The sequence below is a fragment of the Ambystoma mexicanum genome, chromosome 4p, assembly GCF_040938575.1.
Source record: "Ambystoma mexicanum isolate Mex_15411 chromosome 4p, UKY_AmexF1_1, whole genome shotgun sequence".
Classification (NCBI taxonomy): Eukaryota; Metazoa; Chordata; class Amphibia; order Caudata; family Ambystomatidae; genus Ambystoma; species Ambystoma mexicanum.
This window is the reverse complement of record NC_090927.1, coordinates 546,603,552-546,619,827: the sequence shown is the minus strand read 5'-3', so window position 1 is coordinate 546,619,827 and position 16,276 is coordinate 546,603,552. Positions and strand designations below refer to the sequence as shown.

At 45.1% G+C, this 16,276-nt stretch overlaps 1 protein-coding gene across 2 annotated transcripts in view; it reads right to left on the bottom strand.

Annotated features, from left to right (window-relative positions):
* ARHGEF10 (Rho guanine nucleotide exchange factor 10) overlaps window positions 1–16,276 on the bottom strand; it is a 1,326,864-nt gene that overhangs the window by 860,450 nt on the left and 450,138 nt on the right. For both annotated transcript variants that reach the window (XM_069606090.1, XM_069606091.1), the window contains exons 9-10: window positions 13,805–13,921; window positions 13,543–13,657 (exon numbers count right to left, since the gene is read on the bottom strand). In XM_069606090.1, the coding sequence (XP_069462191.1) occupies window positions 13,543–13,657; window positions 13,805–13,921 (232 nt within the window). The remainder of the gene's footprint in view (window positions 1–13,542; window positions 13,658–13,804; window positions 13,922–16,276) is intronic.

Below are 16,276 nucleotides of genomic sequence, written 5' to 3'. Positions count from 1 at the left end.
GGATTCTAAACTTCAAGTTCTCACAGATGCCTATACTATGTGATGTTGGAAATAAAGAATGCGAAGGACAGCGCCCAGATGAGGCCCACAAGTCGCACTGGAAGTATAAGGGTCTATTGTTTTTTGACTTTGAGACAGGGACCATGCAGAAAGAACTACATTTGAAGGGAGTGCGCAATAACGTAAGAGACGATAAGGCCGAAAATTCAGAAACTAGACCGAGTTTCATTTTAGGTCAGTATACGAAAAATCGTTGTCAAGAGCACGGTCCGTTTTACAGACTGCATTACGAAGAGACACAATGGAAATTTCAAATATAATGTAAGTAAATCTTTACACGCTTTTATACCGGAATTAAGATTTAATGAATGGATGCATGAATAAATGAATGAATGAAGAGCTAGGAAAAGCAAGTAAAACTGTTCGTAGTGGGCACATGGGCATGCAGGTCCACTGGTCTCACCGATCTCGGTCCTTGTCCCAGCCACTTTTCCCTGCACTGCCTACCTGCACTACGGGACTGTCTCTGTATCCTTCAGCCCCTTCTCCCGGCATTTACCTTGCACTTGCCACCAGCTGGCCCTATTATTTAATTTGTATTCAACTAACCATGTACAGCCCTTCCCCATGCGCGATCAGAAAGACACCTGGCCTAGTAGGATCGTTGTCTGTCTGCCCTTGTTCCCCCCTGCCTCGTCACGCCTAGAAACACTTGAGTATAGGCGCGTTACAAATGCCATATCATATATCATATCATTCCTCACGCATGTAGACTAACTGTCGTTTATCATTGTGTGTTGGACTCGATTCATCTCGTTACTTTTCGCATTGATTTTAGAGACGAACATACTCCATTGAACTATCCTTGAAAGCAAATAGTTTCTGATCGGCCATAATAAATAAAATGAGTAATATTAATGAAGTTCGGCTAGCGAGACTAATTATCATTTTTTTGTTTTCATAACAGGTATTTGATCCCATTCTGCCACTGCCATCTGTTTGAGACACCGGCGGATGGATTCTTCAGCAGACACCTGCAGCTTTGTGTCAACAACTGGAGCACCATCACCATATTATGGGACGATCGCCAAGGGCCCACATGCCCTTACGCTGTACTAGTGGCTAGAAGCAACATAACAACCTTTAGGCTGGACTAGTGCCTAGTTGATGGAACAGCCTTGCGGTTCACCGTGCTTCCAAAGTGATTCTTTTTACGAAAATGAACACCCTGTGTACCATAAAGGAACAGCGCGTGACTCAAGATGAAACGGAACAGTTATTGTGGGTACAGATAAAAGAAAATAAATGGCTTCTGGAGTTCATATGGCAATTGCTGAATATTCTCTAAACATTTAATGTCAAATAAATGTACTTTACCAAATGTACCGTGTTGCTGTTTTATTTTAAAGTACAGTTTCATATTCCGAATTGTGGCGCGCTGTGTTGTGAGTTGATCTGTGTTGGTTTCCGGGTTCTGTGTGGAGTCGCGCAGAAGACGACTGGGCGCGTTTGCCTACGCAGCACAGTAACGTCACGGGGAGAGGCGGGGAATATGAATGTTTTGATAATGTCAGGCTCAGGGGCGGGGGAATTGATTTAGTGCCGCAAAAGCAGGTCAGCCAGGGCGATCGGGGAAAAGATAGGATTATCAGAAAATGGCGGCTCCCTGGTGCTTGTTTTCGCGTGCGTTTAATGGACGAAAACTCGGGTAAGGTCCATAGGAAAGTTTTCTAAAATCGAGCCGCTTAGACTTAAAAAAACATTGCTGACCCGTAGGGACAATAAAAAATTTTACTAGACCATGCCTTTAAGCAAATCATCGGCAGACTGATACACCCCGACCAAACGGGCTAGGTCCCTGACAGGAATATAACTGATAATCATAGAAGACTGCACCATATTATTGATGATACAGAGGAGGACCCGGGTGAACTGGCGATTGTCTCGCTGGATGCGGTTAAGGCTTTCGACTCAGTAAGATGGCCCTGGCTGTTAGCGACTCTGAGAGAATACGGAATGGGGCCAGGGTATCTTAGGTGGGTCAAAATGTTATACAGCTCCCCAATTGCAAGGGTTAAAACAGGCGCCACTATCTCAGATAAATGGCAACTTAGCAGGGGCACTAGACAGGGCTGCCTCTGGTCGCCTATGCTGTATATACTAGTGTTGGAACCATTGGCAGTCTGTCTTAGACAACAATATGGAGAGATAGGGATCCACACTGCGGGTGGTTCACATCTTATCTCATTATATGCCGACGATATACTCTTGTATCTGCGCTTCCCAGCGGAGAACATACAATACATCCTGGAGGTGATGAAACGATACCCTACCCTCTCTGGCATAGCGGTAAACCACAAGAAATCCAGCATGTTCCCCCTGGGGAGATATAGACGTGCCCTGCCAAAGAGCTTACCGGTATTGCCAATACCGTGGCGAACCGAGACGTTCCGATATCTTGGAATTGATATATACCACATGACAGGAGAAGAACACAAACACAACACGGAAAAGGCAGTTGAAAGTATTAAAACTAGCATGGGATTTTGGTCCAGACTACCGCTGGCCATGATGGGGAGAGCTGCTCTGATTAAGATGGTAGTCCTGCCCAGACTGTTAAATCTTTTTGTACATATCCCGTATGTGATCCCTAGCCGCTTCTTCGCCAGTCTCCTCAGCTTGTGCAGGGGTTTCATATGGCATAACTCCAGGAACAGGGTGGCTCTCTGGAAATTACAGAATTCGTGTGACAGGGGAGGTATAAACCTGCCGAATTTTGAGTTATATTATTTGGCGGGACAGCTGCAATATGTGGCCAGGTGGCTGTCTCAAGAAGAAACGGCTGAAACCAGGCTGTTGTGCATGGATCCTGCTCCCTACTTCCTTAGAGAGACAGTGCGGTTACCTAAAACAAAGGTACTAGGGATGGCGAGGCTGTTGGTGCTTGGCTGGGAGGTGTGGCACAGGGCATGGCAGATTGTGGGATACCCAGCTTTTGTTTTCCATGTCGGTGCCGCTGGTGGCGCTATGCAGAGAAGACCCCGAAATGATAAAAGGGGTCCGTAGATACTGGGAACCGATGGTCCTGGCTACCCTGGGAGATATATGGCAGCAGGGGGAGGCACTGGAATTCCAGAAGCTAATAGAGGACAACGGAGTGCATAAAAGTCAACACATTACCTACGCCAGAATCGTTAAACGAGTGCGAGAAAAGTGGCCGGCGGTAGTGCTTGCAGAACAACCTGATGCCACCATGGAGACAATGTATGACATCTCAGAGGATGGGCATGAGATATCCTGCATATATGAGCTACTGGGGTCCAAGGTGGGGAAGGAATTGCTCCAACTGAGGCATATTTGGGAAGAGGTGGGAGAACTCATGTCGGATGGGCTATGGGATAGAGCCCAAAGGTATCATAAGAAGGTGTCCAGTAACGCGAGGCTCCAACTGATCCAACTATATGTCACACATAGAGCATATCTGACCCCCAGTAAAATTGCCAGGTTTGGTGGCCAGTTGACTCAGAGATGCCCCAGGTGCGGGGAGGAGGAAGCTGGGATGCTACACATGTTCTGGGTTTGCCCGGAAGTGGGAAGGTTTTGGACAGAACTGAAGATACGCTTGGCAGGAAAAGGCATTACGCTGGAGGTGGAGTCGGCTTGGGCATGCATGCTTGGGGGCTTTCCCAGACCATGTGATCTGAGGCACATTAGTAAGATGAAACACCTGGCCTACATCCTGGCCAAACGGAGAATTGCAATGTGCTGGAAGGCAGCCCATAGACCTAGGATAGAGTTGTGGTGGGCTGAACTCATGAAGTGGGCAGAGGCGGAAACGGCTGCTTGGTTCAAAGCGGTCAGCAGGGGAGGGGAGGAGGAGTTGGGACCCCTAATAGAATGGATGCAACTGGTGGCTTCAATGACGGGCCCCTCCCAGACCGATTACAGTGATGATGACACGGAAAAGATAATGACAATAGACCCGCCTGAAGATGAACAGGCTGATGACATGGATACAGGGGCTCGAGTTAATGGGGTGGGAGGGAGAAGGACAGAAGAGTATTCTGTAATGTTATGTTGTTAAATTTAAACATGGAAGTCCTAATTATTTGTAATGTTTGGTGTGTTGTTATAAAATAATAAAAAATAATTCAAAAAAACAAAAAAAAGTAGGCCAGACCAGAGTGAAGTGCAGGGAAGTACATAGGCATCTGAATGGGAGGGAGGCCCAGGTGTACCTTTCCCCTTAGAGGATCAAACCGGAAACAGCGGTGAAAGATGGGACTAACTTAATTGGACCACAGATAGAGGGCATTAGATAAAAAGGGGATAGAGCGGCATCCCAAACTCGGAACAGATGGACCACGAGTCACAGGGAGGACAAGGGCACAGGGAATAGGGCCCCCTTGGGGGCTGTGGGGTTTATGGTTTCTGCAAACCGGGATTTGCTAGGGGTGAAGGGATGTGGGAAGCAACTGGTCTGAACACTGGGGGCGGAGTGTGTAACGGCACTGAATAGTCATGTTGACGACCCACACATCGGCACACAATATAGGAGTGGTAATTGTAGCATACCACAATGTACAACATGGGAAGGAATATGTGCCACAGGTAGTCGAAACGGAAGAGGCAAGATAGGGTTCTGCCACTAACCAACCCTACTAAAAAACGAATCCTTCTGCATAAACCTCTCAAACTCTAAAGTAAGCACAACCATACCTCTACAGCACTACAAACCACACACACTTCACTACATCGCATCTAAACAAACCACACACAGCCTTGCACAACAGCACATGATGGCTACTGACCAAAAACCATACCTACGCTCAGCGAACGGAGTAAACTGAAAAAAAGCTGCCGACAGCACATCACAGCCCTCTTGCTCCTTTCTCACACTCAGTCCTACTAATTTACACTTCCCGCTACCCTCTTGCTTTACAGATCCCCCAGAGCACCAAGGGGCCATGCAGGAAGTGACATTGCGCGGTATAAGAACCTTTAAAATAACATGACAAAACAAGGTCAAATTCATTGTGGGCTTGAAAGGCATTCATATATATATATATATATATTTTTTTTTTTGCTTTAAGCTTGTACAGTACAAACCTTTAGCATTATTACAAAATAAACATAAGACCAATTTTTTTTTATATACAAACCATTTTACAATACAATAAAAACAGTAAAGAAGACACAAAAACCTTAATAAAAGAAAAAGATAAACTTCAATTTTCTAGTACAAAGTCAATCTATTTGCATTACATCTGGGCTCCTAGATTTCATTTAGTTAGAATCCTGAAATATATACAGTGCCAGACTTCAGGTAACAGCTGGGCATATATTAGTTTTGCCAACTGTATTCGACCACACGTCTAAAGTGGATGTGAATTAAATCGAAACCCTGCTCACCACTTCCTCAAGGCCTGATTTGCCATCCATCGCAGAACCTATTCCATGAAACTGTAGGACGAGATGCAAAAATGCAATGTACTGTTCTTTTCACACAAATTAGCTGATTCTCTAACGTCCTCATAATATTGCACATGCATCAGCCTCTTTTCCGCCAATGTCTTTTCCTAACTAAAGATTATGGGCCAGATTCACAAAAACAGGGAAGGCGCTCGTATCATTTGCGCTCACTGCTGAAATACTCATGTCACCTTATTCTCCAATGTGTCCTGACCGTTTCAGGAGGGGGCCCAATAGCCCAAAGATGCCCTGTACACCCCCCTTGCATACATTAGTGACACTAATAACAGGCTCCCGGTAAGGGACCCTTACCTCCGCATTATCAAGGTAATCCCGCTATTTCTGCCAGTCTACAAATGTCAGTACAATGATTGCCTCCTGTACTTTTGCACTGTATCATGTATATCTAGGGATGTTATTGACTAGGAATTAATGATTTAATGCCTACAGCAGCGCTATAAGCTCTAATGTATTACCAACGCCTGCGCCTTGTATTGCAATGTATATTAACATCCTCTTCCAATATCTGAATTTTGACGTTATCTCTGAACCTTTCTGAGCTAGGATGATCTAAATCGAAATTTGGCTGCCTATGCTGCCTCATTCCCAGCCTATAGCCATAGCCTATGATCGCCCTTTTGCATACTACTGCTATGATAACTTGTACCTTGCCTCTACTGCTGCTATTTTGCATGTAATACCAATTGCTCGCCGAACTTCGCACCACTAAACGTTAGCCTAATCAGAGGTCAGAGGACAAATTTGCTTCTCCAGAAGTAAATCATGCACCTAAAAGCCTTATGGTTCTTAGTCATAACTACTGTATCGTGTGCCCTCAACTTGCTCCTACAAAAGAAACTCCTCACAGATTCCAAGACTCCACCTTTGCTTATCACAACAGATAACAGAACATTTATCATAATGACTACTACTAGTCCTAATAGCTACCGACCACTCCCCCACTCAGATCAGATTAGACCTACTTACTTATGTTTATGTTGATGTTTATTAGGTTTATATAGCGCTTTAATCCAAAGCGAATTTACAATATAACACCAAGGTACAATAATGAAGAAGCAAGTTCACAATCATGAGACAAACCAGCGAAACAATATGTAGAACAGTTTCCTTAGATAGTGGAGGTGAGGGAAAGGTGAGAAGGGAGGGAGAGGAGGTAGTAAAGGGAAGAGGAACAATAATTCAAATATGTGATTTAAGTTCAAGTAGGTGTGAGAAGGAACGGGAAGGTATGAGGGGACAGGGAGATGGGGAGGAGAGATGGTAGAAAGTCAAGGGGGGGTGAAGAAGAAGGCCTTTCAAGGAGGTGCGGAAGGAGGTGTAGGTGGGGATGGAGAGGATAGAGAGAGGTAAGGAGTTCCAGTGTAGGGGGGCCAAGAGCTGAAAGGGACGGAAGCGAGAAGAGGGACATGGTGACGGGGGTACATTGAGTAAGAAGAGGTCAGCAGAGCGGAGAGAACGAGAGGGAGTGTAAAATGAGAGGAGAGAAGAGAGATAGGGGGGAGAGCAAGGTCATGGAGAGATTTGAAAACCAGGCAGAGGAATTGAAATTTAAGTTGGGAGGGGAAGGGAAGCCAGCCAAGTTGAGAGAGAGAGGAGGAAATAGAGTTGCGAGGACCGAGGAGACAGAGAGTACAGATAGAAGATTGGTAGATGGATTTGAGGGTGGTCAGATGAGAGGAAGGGAGACCAAAGAGGAGAGAAGAGCAGTAGAAGAGACTGGAGAAGATGAGGGAGGACATTAAGAGTTTAGAAGCATGGAAGGTGAGGGAGGATCGGATCTTGCGAATGTTGTAGAGATGGTGCCGACAGGACCGAGAGGTGAGAGAAATGTTGTGGGAGAAGGAAAGGGAGGAGTCGAATTGGAGACCAAGATTGCGAGCATAGGTAGAGATGGGGAGATTGGAAGGGGGAAAGTGGATGGAAGGAGGAGTAGTAGAGGAAAGTGTGTTAGAAGGAAAGAAAAGGACTTCCGTCTTGTCAGTGTTGAGGGAGAGAAAATGGGATGACATCCAGTTTTTAATAGCCGTAAGGCAGGAAGATAAGGAGTGATAAAGATCTGGAGTGAAAGAGAAGGAGAGAAAGAGTCGGATGTCATCAGCATAGAAGTGGTGGGAAACGCCGAAAGTAGAGATGACGGGAGCAAGAAGGGAGGTGTAAAGAGAGAAAAGAAAAGGGCAGAGTACAGAGCCTTGGGGGACACCGTAGTCCAAGGGGATGTTGGAAGAGGTGCGGCCGCCCCAGGAGACAGCATAGGAGCGATTGGAGAGGTAAGAGGAGAGCCAGGTGAGGACAGAGCCTTTGAAGCGAAAGGAGGAAAGAGTACTAACGAGTAAGGGGTGATCGACGGTATCAAAGGCAGCAGAAAGGTCAAGGAGGATGAGGCAAGATGATTGCTTAGCGTAGCGAGCAGTAAGGAGGGAATTGAGCATGTAAGTGAGAGCAGTCTCGGTGGAGTGTTTAGAGCGGAATCCAGATTGAGAGGGAGGAAGGAGAAAGTGGCGTGTTTGAATGCATAAGGAAAGGTGGCAGAGGAGAGGCAGGTGTTGAAGAAAGTAGTGAGGTAGGAAATGAAGAGGGGGTAGATTTTAGGAATAAGGGAGGTGGAAAGGGGATCAGAGGGGGCAGCAGTAGGGTGAGTTTTGGACAGAAGAAGTGAGACACAGGATGGAGTGACAGGAGAGAAGTTCGACATGCAAGCAGAGGTAGGGGAGAAGGAGGAGGGAGGAGGGGCATAGGAGGGGGGGAGGAGAATATTTTGGCGTAGGGATTGAATTTTGGATGAGAAAAAGTTGGCAAAGTCAGAGGGAGAGAGAGAGGAGTTGGCAGAGGCATCAGGAGTTGGAGGGGAGAGGAAGGGAGAGAGGGTTTGGAAGATTCGACGGGGGTGGGAGGCTTGCGAGTGGAGAAGGTTAGAGTAGTAGGAGCGTTTGGCTGATTTGAGGCAAGAGTCATAGAGAGAGTGAAAGAAAAAATAAGAGGATTGGTTAGTCAGAGAAGGGGATTTGATCCAACGACGTTCAAGGCGACGGGGAAGATGACGCATGGACAGAAGGTGAGGGGATAGCCAGGGTTGGGAAGGTTTGTGAGAAGGGTGGAAGGGAGTAAGTGGGTAGAGATGATCGAGACTGGTGGAGATAGCAGAAGACAGTGAGGAGAGGGCGTCATTGGCTGAGAGAAAAGAGAAGTCAGAGAGAGGGGGAAGGTAAGAAGAGCAGCAGTTGAAGAAGAGTGCAGGGTTGAAGTTGCAGAGGTCACGACGAGAGAAGGAGTACTTCTTATCCCCACTCATGACGAGAGAAAAAGAGTACTTCTTACCCCCACTGTTTCCCCAGCCGAAGAAACTTTTATTAGAGGTACAAAACAATACCCCATCCTTGTTTTCCATGACCCCATCACAATGGATCCACCAATTTGCTAATAGACCAAAGCCTAATCCACCTTGCCCTACCAGCATTAGACATCAGAGGCTAGGATCCAGGCTCACACACCTATCTGCACCTACCCCTTTTCCTATTGAATCAATATCCTCAATAATAACTCCACAAGCTAAACCCAAGACCAAGGCCAAAGCTAAACTTAACAAAGACACCTACCACCCTACTCCTAAACCACCAACTACCCTTAATGACCTCCAGACCATGAAACCAGCTCAAATCAAGGGGGCACGTATCAATGTCAGATCAATGGCTGCCCATGCGATTGATATTGCTGACCTCATCATTGCCAATCAGTTAGACTTTCTTACCATAACGGAGACATGGCTTCACCCAACAGCAGGACCTACCCTCTCTCTAGCGGTACCTGAAAATACTCTATCCTTAGGTTAGGTATAGAAACCTCTAGAGGAGGAGGCATTGCCTTTGCGGCCAAATCTAATCTGGCCCTAAGAATTACCCAACACCCCCCTTTTCCATCTGGTGAACTACTCCCACTAATTGCATCCCGCACGATTACTATGCACCTAGTCTACAGAACACCTGGCCCCATCTCCTCATTTAACAGAGACATCACTGCCTTACTGACCACCAATACAAAACCAGGTTTGCAAGTTATTATACTTGGAGATTTGAACCTGGGTCTTAATGACCATAATGATGCAATTGCCACTACAATGGCTAACTCCATCACTGAGGTAGGCCTCACTCTCAGGATCAGTGTGCCTACCCATACTAAAAGTTGCACATTAGAATGGTTGGCTGACCTCAATTGCACAACCGCCATAACTGCTGTTGAGCCATATGTATGGACGGACCATCATCTTATCACCTTTACCATTCAAGATCACCCTCTAATGAACTCCAAATCTCAAATGCCCCCTGCGCCCCGGCCATGACCAGAATCAAACACAATATAATGGTCAATAACCTACTTCCTCTTCTCCGCCCTATCACTAACACAACAAATCTTAGCTCAGACCCAGTAGCACTAGTTGAGCTCTATAACTCTACTCTCAACCAGGCTCGTAACAAAATTACACCTCTCAAATTACGTAAAGAGACACCTCGAGCTTATCTTAACTCCTGGTTTACTCCCAGCCTCAAAGCCACACGTAATGAAAAAAGGCAGGCAGAATCACACTGGAAAAATAACACTATTACCCAGAATAAGGAGACACTGACTAGAATCTCTGAGAGATACAAACTTGAAATTTACCAAACAAAAAGAGACACCTTCAATGATAGAATCGCCAAAGCCAATTCCCGCTCAAGGGAACTCTTTACCATTTTAAGAGAATTGGAATCTCCTAATACCCCCACGGATACCTGCAGCAAAAACAAAACTTGGTGTACCAACATCCAAGATGCTTTATGTAACAAAATCTCTTTGCTACAAGAAATAAATCGCAACTAAAAAAGCCACCCTTTCACCCAATGACTCCAGATTCATCACACATGCACAAATCGATGAATTCCACGTTATACCAGAAGTGATAAATATCAATTCCTCACTTAAACCATCTAGATGCCTAAGGGATTCTTGCCCAGTGGCCCCTATCAAAGAGGCAGCTGGGAACTAGCTACTTTTAATGCAGGGCTAATCAACTCCTCTTTCAATACAAGTACAGTCCCCAGTAATTTAAAAAGAGGCTTTGGTTCTCCCTCTCCTAAAAAAAACAAATGTAGACCCCATCATCCCTACTAATTACAGGCCAATTACAATGGTCCCTTTTTTATTAAAAATCTTAGACAAGGCAGCCTACCTCCATATGCAGTCTTATCTTGAAACAAACAACCTGCTAGGACTCTGTCAATCAGGATTTAGGCCAAGACATGGAACGGAAACGGCACTCATTGATTTAAAAAACCAAATGGATGCGTTGAAGGACAAGGGAGAACTAGCCATCCTCCTACTCTTAGACCTGTCCAACGCTTCTGATTTGGTGGATCACCAGGTCATCTGCAATCATCTGACGTCATCCGCCTATTTTTCCAAGGGGGCCACAGCTTGGATCCAATCCTTCTTAAACAACTGCTCTATGAGTCTTTTACTCAATGGACTCAGCAGACCCAGTCCCTGTAACCTGTGGAGTACCGCAGGGATATTGCGTCTCACCTACCATGTACAACATTTTCACAAAGCCGTTGTTTGATGATCTGGACAATCTGGGTGTCTCTTACACTAATTATGCAGATGACACCCAGATTCTCACTTCAATCACAGGTGACTACAATACAGACGTAGCACGGAACAACAAAATGTACCTTGTCATACAAGCCTGGATGGCTACACACAGGCTTTATCTCGATGACGACAAGACGGAGCTCTTGCTCATTGGCTCCCCAACTGAACTGAGCAAACTTAGCGACCAATTTATGACAGTCAACATTGACGGTTTAAACATCAATGTCTCCAAAGAGGTAAAAACCTTAGGCTTTTACCTAGACACCGCACTGAATCTGAACAGACAAGTTAATGCTACCGCCTCAGCTACCAGCTACACATACAAACTTATTAACGCATGTACACCATTTCTATCCACTGACAGCTGCATTACACTAGCCAGAGCTCTTTTTCTGTCTAAGCTAGACTACTGTAATGTACCGTACTTAGGGGCTAGCAAACAGAACATTAGCAAACTTTATGAAATAACGCCCTCAGAACTAACATTAGCAAACTTTATAAAATAAGGCCCTCAGAACTAACATTAGCAAACTTTATAAAATAACGCCATCAGAACTGCATTAAGCTTCCCTAGAATGCAGCATACCTCCAACGTCAGACGCTCCACCAAATGGCTGGCCATTAAAGACAGAGTTAATTTCAAAGCCCTCAACCTGACTTTTAAATGCCTCTCCAACCAGGTCCCGAAATACTTGGTGGACAAATTCACTAAGCATACTTCTGAACGTCCCATCAGGCAGGGGCGTTGCTAGGGGGGGCGCTATAGCCCCTGATCTTTTGGTTGTAGCCCCGGAAAGAATCTCAGGAGCTACAGCTAAAAGACTAGCTACGCCCCCAGTCCCAACAGTTCCGACATCAGCGTAGCCCCGGGTCTTTTCCAGACCTAGCAACTCCCCTGCCATCAGGGCCCCTCACGCAAACTGTCTTAAAGTACCTAACTTCAAACTAAATAAAGCAGGGGGAGGCAGCTTCCCAGTCCTGACTGCGCAGCTTTGGAACTACTCTATGCCCGTAGCCTTATGATCTGTTCCTACACACCACATTTTCAGAAAAGAAACTAAAACGTGGCTTTTCCCACTGGATTGTTAAGAAATGTGGCCACCTAGTACGATACAGCTCCGTCTCTGTCTGCTATAAAATATATTTCACTCTGTATGTCTGCATTATTCTGTCAATTGTATTGTTAAATCTAGCCTTTATAACTGTCCATACTATATATATTTTGATCTGTGTGTAAAATGTGTAAAATGCCAAGAAACCTTGCAAATTGTAATGCGCCCACAGGTTATGTGCGCTACATAAGTAAAATAAACAAACAAACCATTGCCCGAGAAAAACAAAAGCATTTCGAACACTGTTTGGGGGATGGAAAAGCAAGTATGACAGCTGCGGCTAAAACCGCGGCTGTCACAGTTAAAAAAAATGTTTTAAAAACATGACAAGGTCAGAATTGACCCTGTTATGGCTCGCACCGCCCCTGCACCTATTTCGAAAGGCAAAAGGCGCAGGGGGGGGGCTCATTTCAGGGCATTTAAAAGCACACCCTGTTTGTGAATTCGGGATGCGCTTTTAAATGCCCAGAAACACCCCCTTTTTTGCGCACATGTGCAAGGGGGGCAGGGGGTACCTTTTTAAGTTAAGGAGCTCCAGTAACTTGAACCCGATCAGTAATCTCCCACCCCACACCCTAGAGTTCAGAGCAATAAAGGGCAATTACCTAGAGTTTTGCTTTATATATCATATCATATACTATATAATAAAAGGCCACATGTATTTTTGTCCGAAGTCGTCATGCGCAGTAGAGGCTATCCAAACACACAGAATGCTCCGCTACAGTGAGCTGTTGCCTAAGGATATGCAGTGCTCCAATGCACATAGCTTTGCCTGTTGTCACCGCTAGAGGGAGCTGTAGGCTTAGGATCTATAGTGGTCCTAGTGTGTTAATGAAAACTGCCTATACACTAGTTCTTAATAATATATCAATAGTTTGCCTGCCAGTGTGATTTGATAACTGCAGAAAGCCTTCATTGCCTTTCAAAAGCAATAATGCTTGCCAAGCCAATATGCCCAAGCACCCTGCAGTTCTCTTAGAAGGCGACGGCCAAATAAAATACATGTTTTGACTATATCAAGCTTTAATCAATTTAAACACAAGATACCACCAAAGTTATCCTTTGCCACAACCACCAGAACCTTAGATTTCCCTGTATTGATATGCTGGTCTCAGTTTGACATATATCCGACATACCTATCAATTAAGCGTTGTAGGGAATGTGGGTTCTTGCGATCAAGAGCATATCATTAGCATAACTGAGCAAAAAGGGCTGCCCACCCAGCAGCAGCCCCTGCTCCCAGTAGTGAGTCTATGTGTAACGGTGAACTATGCTATAGGGCATTTATGAGTACATTGTAAGTATACGTACATACCATGAGGGATAAAGGACTTGGTTCTAATGTAAGAGCGACCTTTCTGTACAGCAGCTCTAGTCTTCTCAAGACCATCTTTGGTCCCCTCCTTCGCAGCCTTCATCAGCCGCTGCATCTGCAAGAGAGGGCACATGATATAGTCACCTGTATAGGTATGACATGGAGTGCAAGTGATTGTAAAATGAGAGCTTTTACGATTCATCCCAACGACATAGTTTATTACGTAATTACGTATCTGCATAGCAATATGTAAGCACATCACCTTGAGTTCATGTTTTTGTTTTAATTGCTGAATTTCTACAGCTCCCACTCTGTTGGTCATCAAATCTTTCATCTTTTTCTCGTAGTGCTCCTTTAAACGAGTTAGGTCTTGTGAAAGCTACGTAAAGAAATATAGTACAAACTTTACAAAGCTAATTTGCTAAAAGATATAGTTCTTCAAAAAGTATTTCAAGAAATTGGCTCCTGGATATTTAGAGACTCAACTTCAAGGTCACCATTTCCATGCACATATGGACTAATGCTACATTGTGTGACCTTAAAGATAACTTGCATGCACGATCTCGAAGCATTCCACTAATAATGCCAATACAATACTTTAATTGTATGCATGCAATGATGTCTTCTTCCTTTGAAACAATCATATTAACTTACAACAAAAAAATCAAACCCTTCGAGAACACCAAAATGAACCATGCTGTTATTGCCAAGAGATCCCAACTTTTTTAACTAATACGCCTAGGCAAAACTGCAGTGGCATGCATGTTTCATTACCACATGCCTATCACACACCTCTTTAAAAATACGTTCACACTATGTTTACAATTAACTCTCTCAAGTTAAGTTTGTTGATATTTTACTCATTCATTATAGACAAATTAACTAAAAATCTTAAATTCCAGGTATGCAAGAAATGCAGGCAACTCATTGGAGGGCATATTCTAAATACACGCACTGTTAATAAAATAACACAATTCACTCCAAGCCATGTGCACATGCAGAAGTCAAAATCTGACAATGGCAGCAATACATAAAGTAAGGGTGTGCATTGAGTCCCCAGTCTGCCAACTGCACTCATCTGCCAGTTCCCCGACCATTTACAAAGTGTGCTTTTCTTTTAGAAATTGGAAATTAAGAGAGAGAGAGCGAGAGAGACAGAGGTGGTTGGTGGGAGGAAGAGAGCTTGACAGTGGGAAACTGAGAAGACTATATGGGAGCTGTCTATAGGGGGCATGGAGAGGGTGTGCTGAGTGGAGACCGGGATGTTTTTCACTGACAGTCCTTTTAAGGCGTTGCTATGCCTTCTAATGCTTTGTTATGCCTTTCATGACTTGTCATGCTTTTATCATGCGTTGATATGGAATCTATGTGATTACTGCGCCTGCCCGTAATTCTGCCGACAAAAAAGTCGCCGACCATTACGCCGCAGCGCAGTGATCAGATAGACCACTGTAGCCCTCATCCCCCCTCTCCACTCCCCCCCGCCACTTACCTTAATGGCAGCACACACGGAGGTGTGGCATCGTGCGGCGTCAGTTCCCACCCACTTACGTGGGTTGGCGCTGGTGCCTCAGGGTCCTTTCTTTTTTCCCTTCACTTTCGTGTCCCCCCACGCAACCTCTGCTTCTCTTAGTCGTAGTACTGGGGGTCGGCATTTTTTAATGCGCTAAGGTGCCGTTTTAGTACCAGGCGACCATATGAGGTTGCAGTACTGGTACGATTCTGTTGATATGCAATTTTTTGTCTTCCGACCGGTGTCTTGATTTTTTGCGCCCCCACTAACCTGCAGAGCAATCTAATTTCTACCTTCTCTTTACCTCTTCCATGCATCCGACTGTAATTCTGCTCCCGTGTGTCCCACTGAAATTGTGCCTCATTCTGAGTTTCATCCTGTGTGTCAAATTATAATTTTGCCCCAATGTGATTTGTCTCCCAACGGCCTCACTGCAGTTCGACTCCTCTCTGTTTCCCTTTAAGGATTTGCGCCCTGGGTGATTTCATTTTATTTTTATTTAAGTTTATTGTTTAAAGCGCAGACCTAGCTCGAGAGCAGAGAAACGCTACACATGGTGTCGATAGACAGCGTTTGGGATGGTGCCTTTCAGAAGTGGCACAGTACTGTTATTTGCAGTCTGTGTGTCAATCTGTCCATCCATTGGTATTTGTCCTTGGCCAGGTATTGTTGAAAAGGCCATGTTTTGGGAGCATTGAAGAATTGGAGAATTGTGGGGGCATTCCAAGCTGATAAAGGGATAGAATTCCAGAGGGTGGGTGTATGACAAGAGAAGGATTGTTTATGGGTCCTCGCTTTGCAAGTGATCTGTGATTTGAACCAGTGGATTGATTTGCTGAGCGAGGAGCGCATGTCATAAAATATGTGGAGCTTAGGAACCAGATACACTGGTGTGCAGAGGCATTGTTAGGGGGGGCTAAAGGGGCTATAGCCCCTGATCTTTTGGTTGTAGCCCCGGATAGAATCTCAGGAGCTACATCCAAAAGGCTAGCTAGCCCCCAGTCCCGACAGTTCCGACATCAGTGTAGCCCCGGGTCTTTTCCAGACCTAGCAACACCCCTGCTGGTGTGCTATTTGTCACCGCTTTGTAGTCTTGAACAATAGCCAAGCCTGGAGAGGACCCCAGTTTAGTTTGTGTTCAAGGATGATTCAGTCAAAATTCCATGCCCCCCTTTTTGCCTTTTGAGGCTGTGGCATGGTGGACTGCTTTAGAGCAGCTAG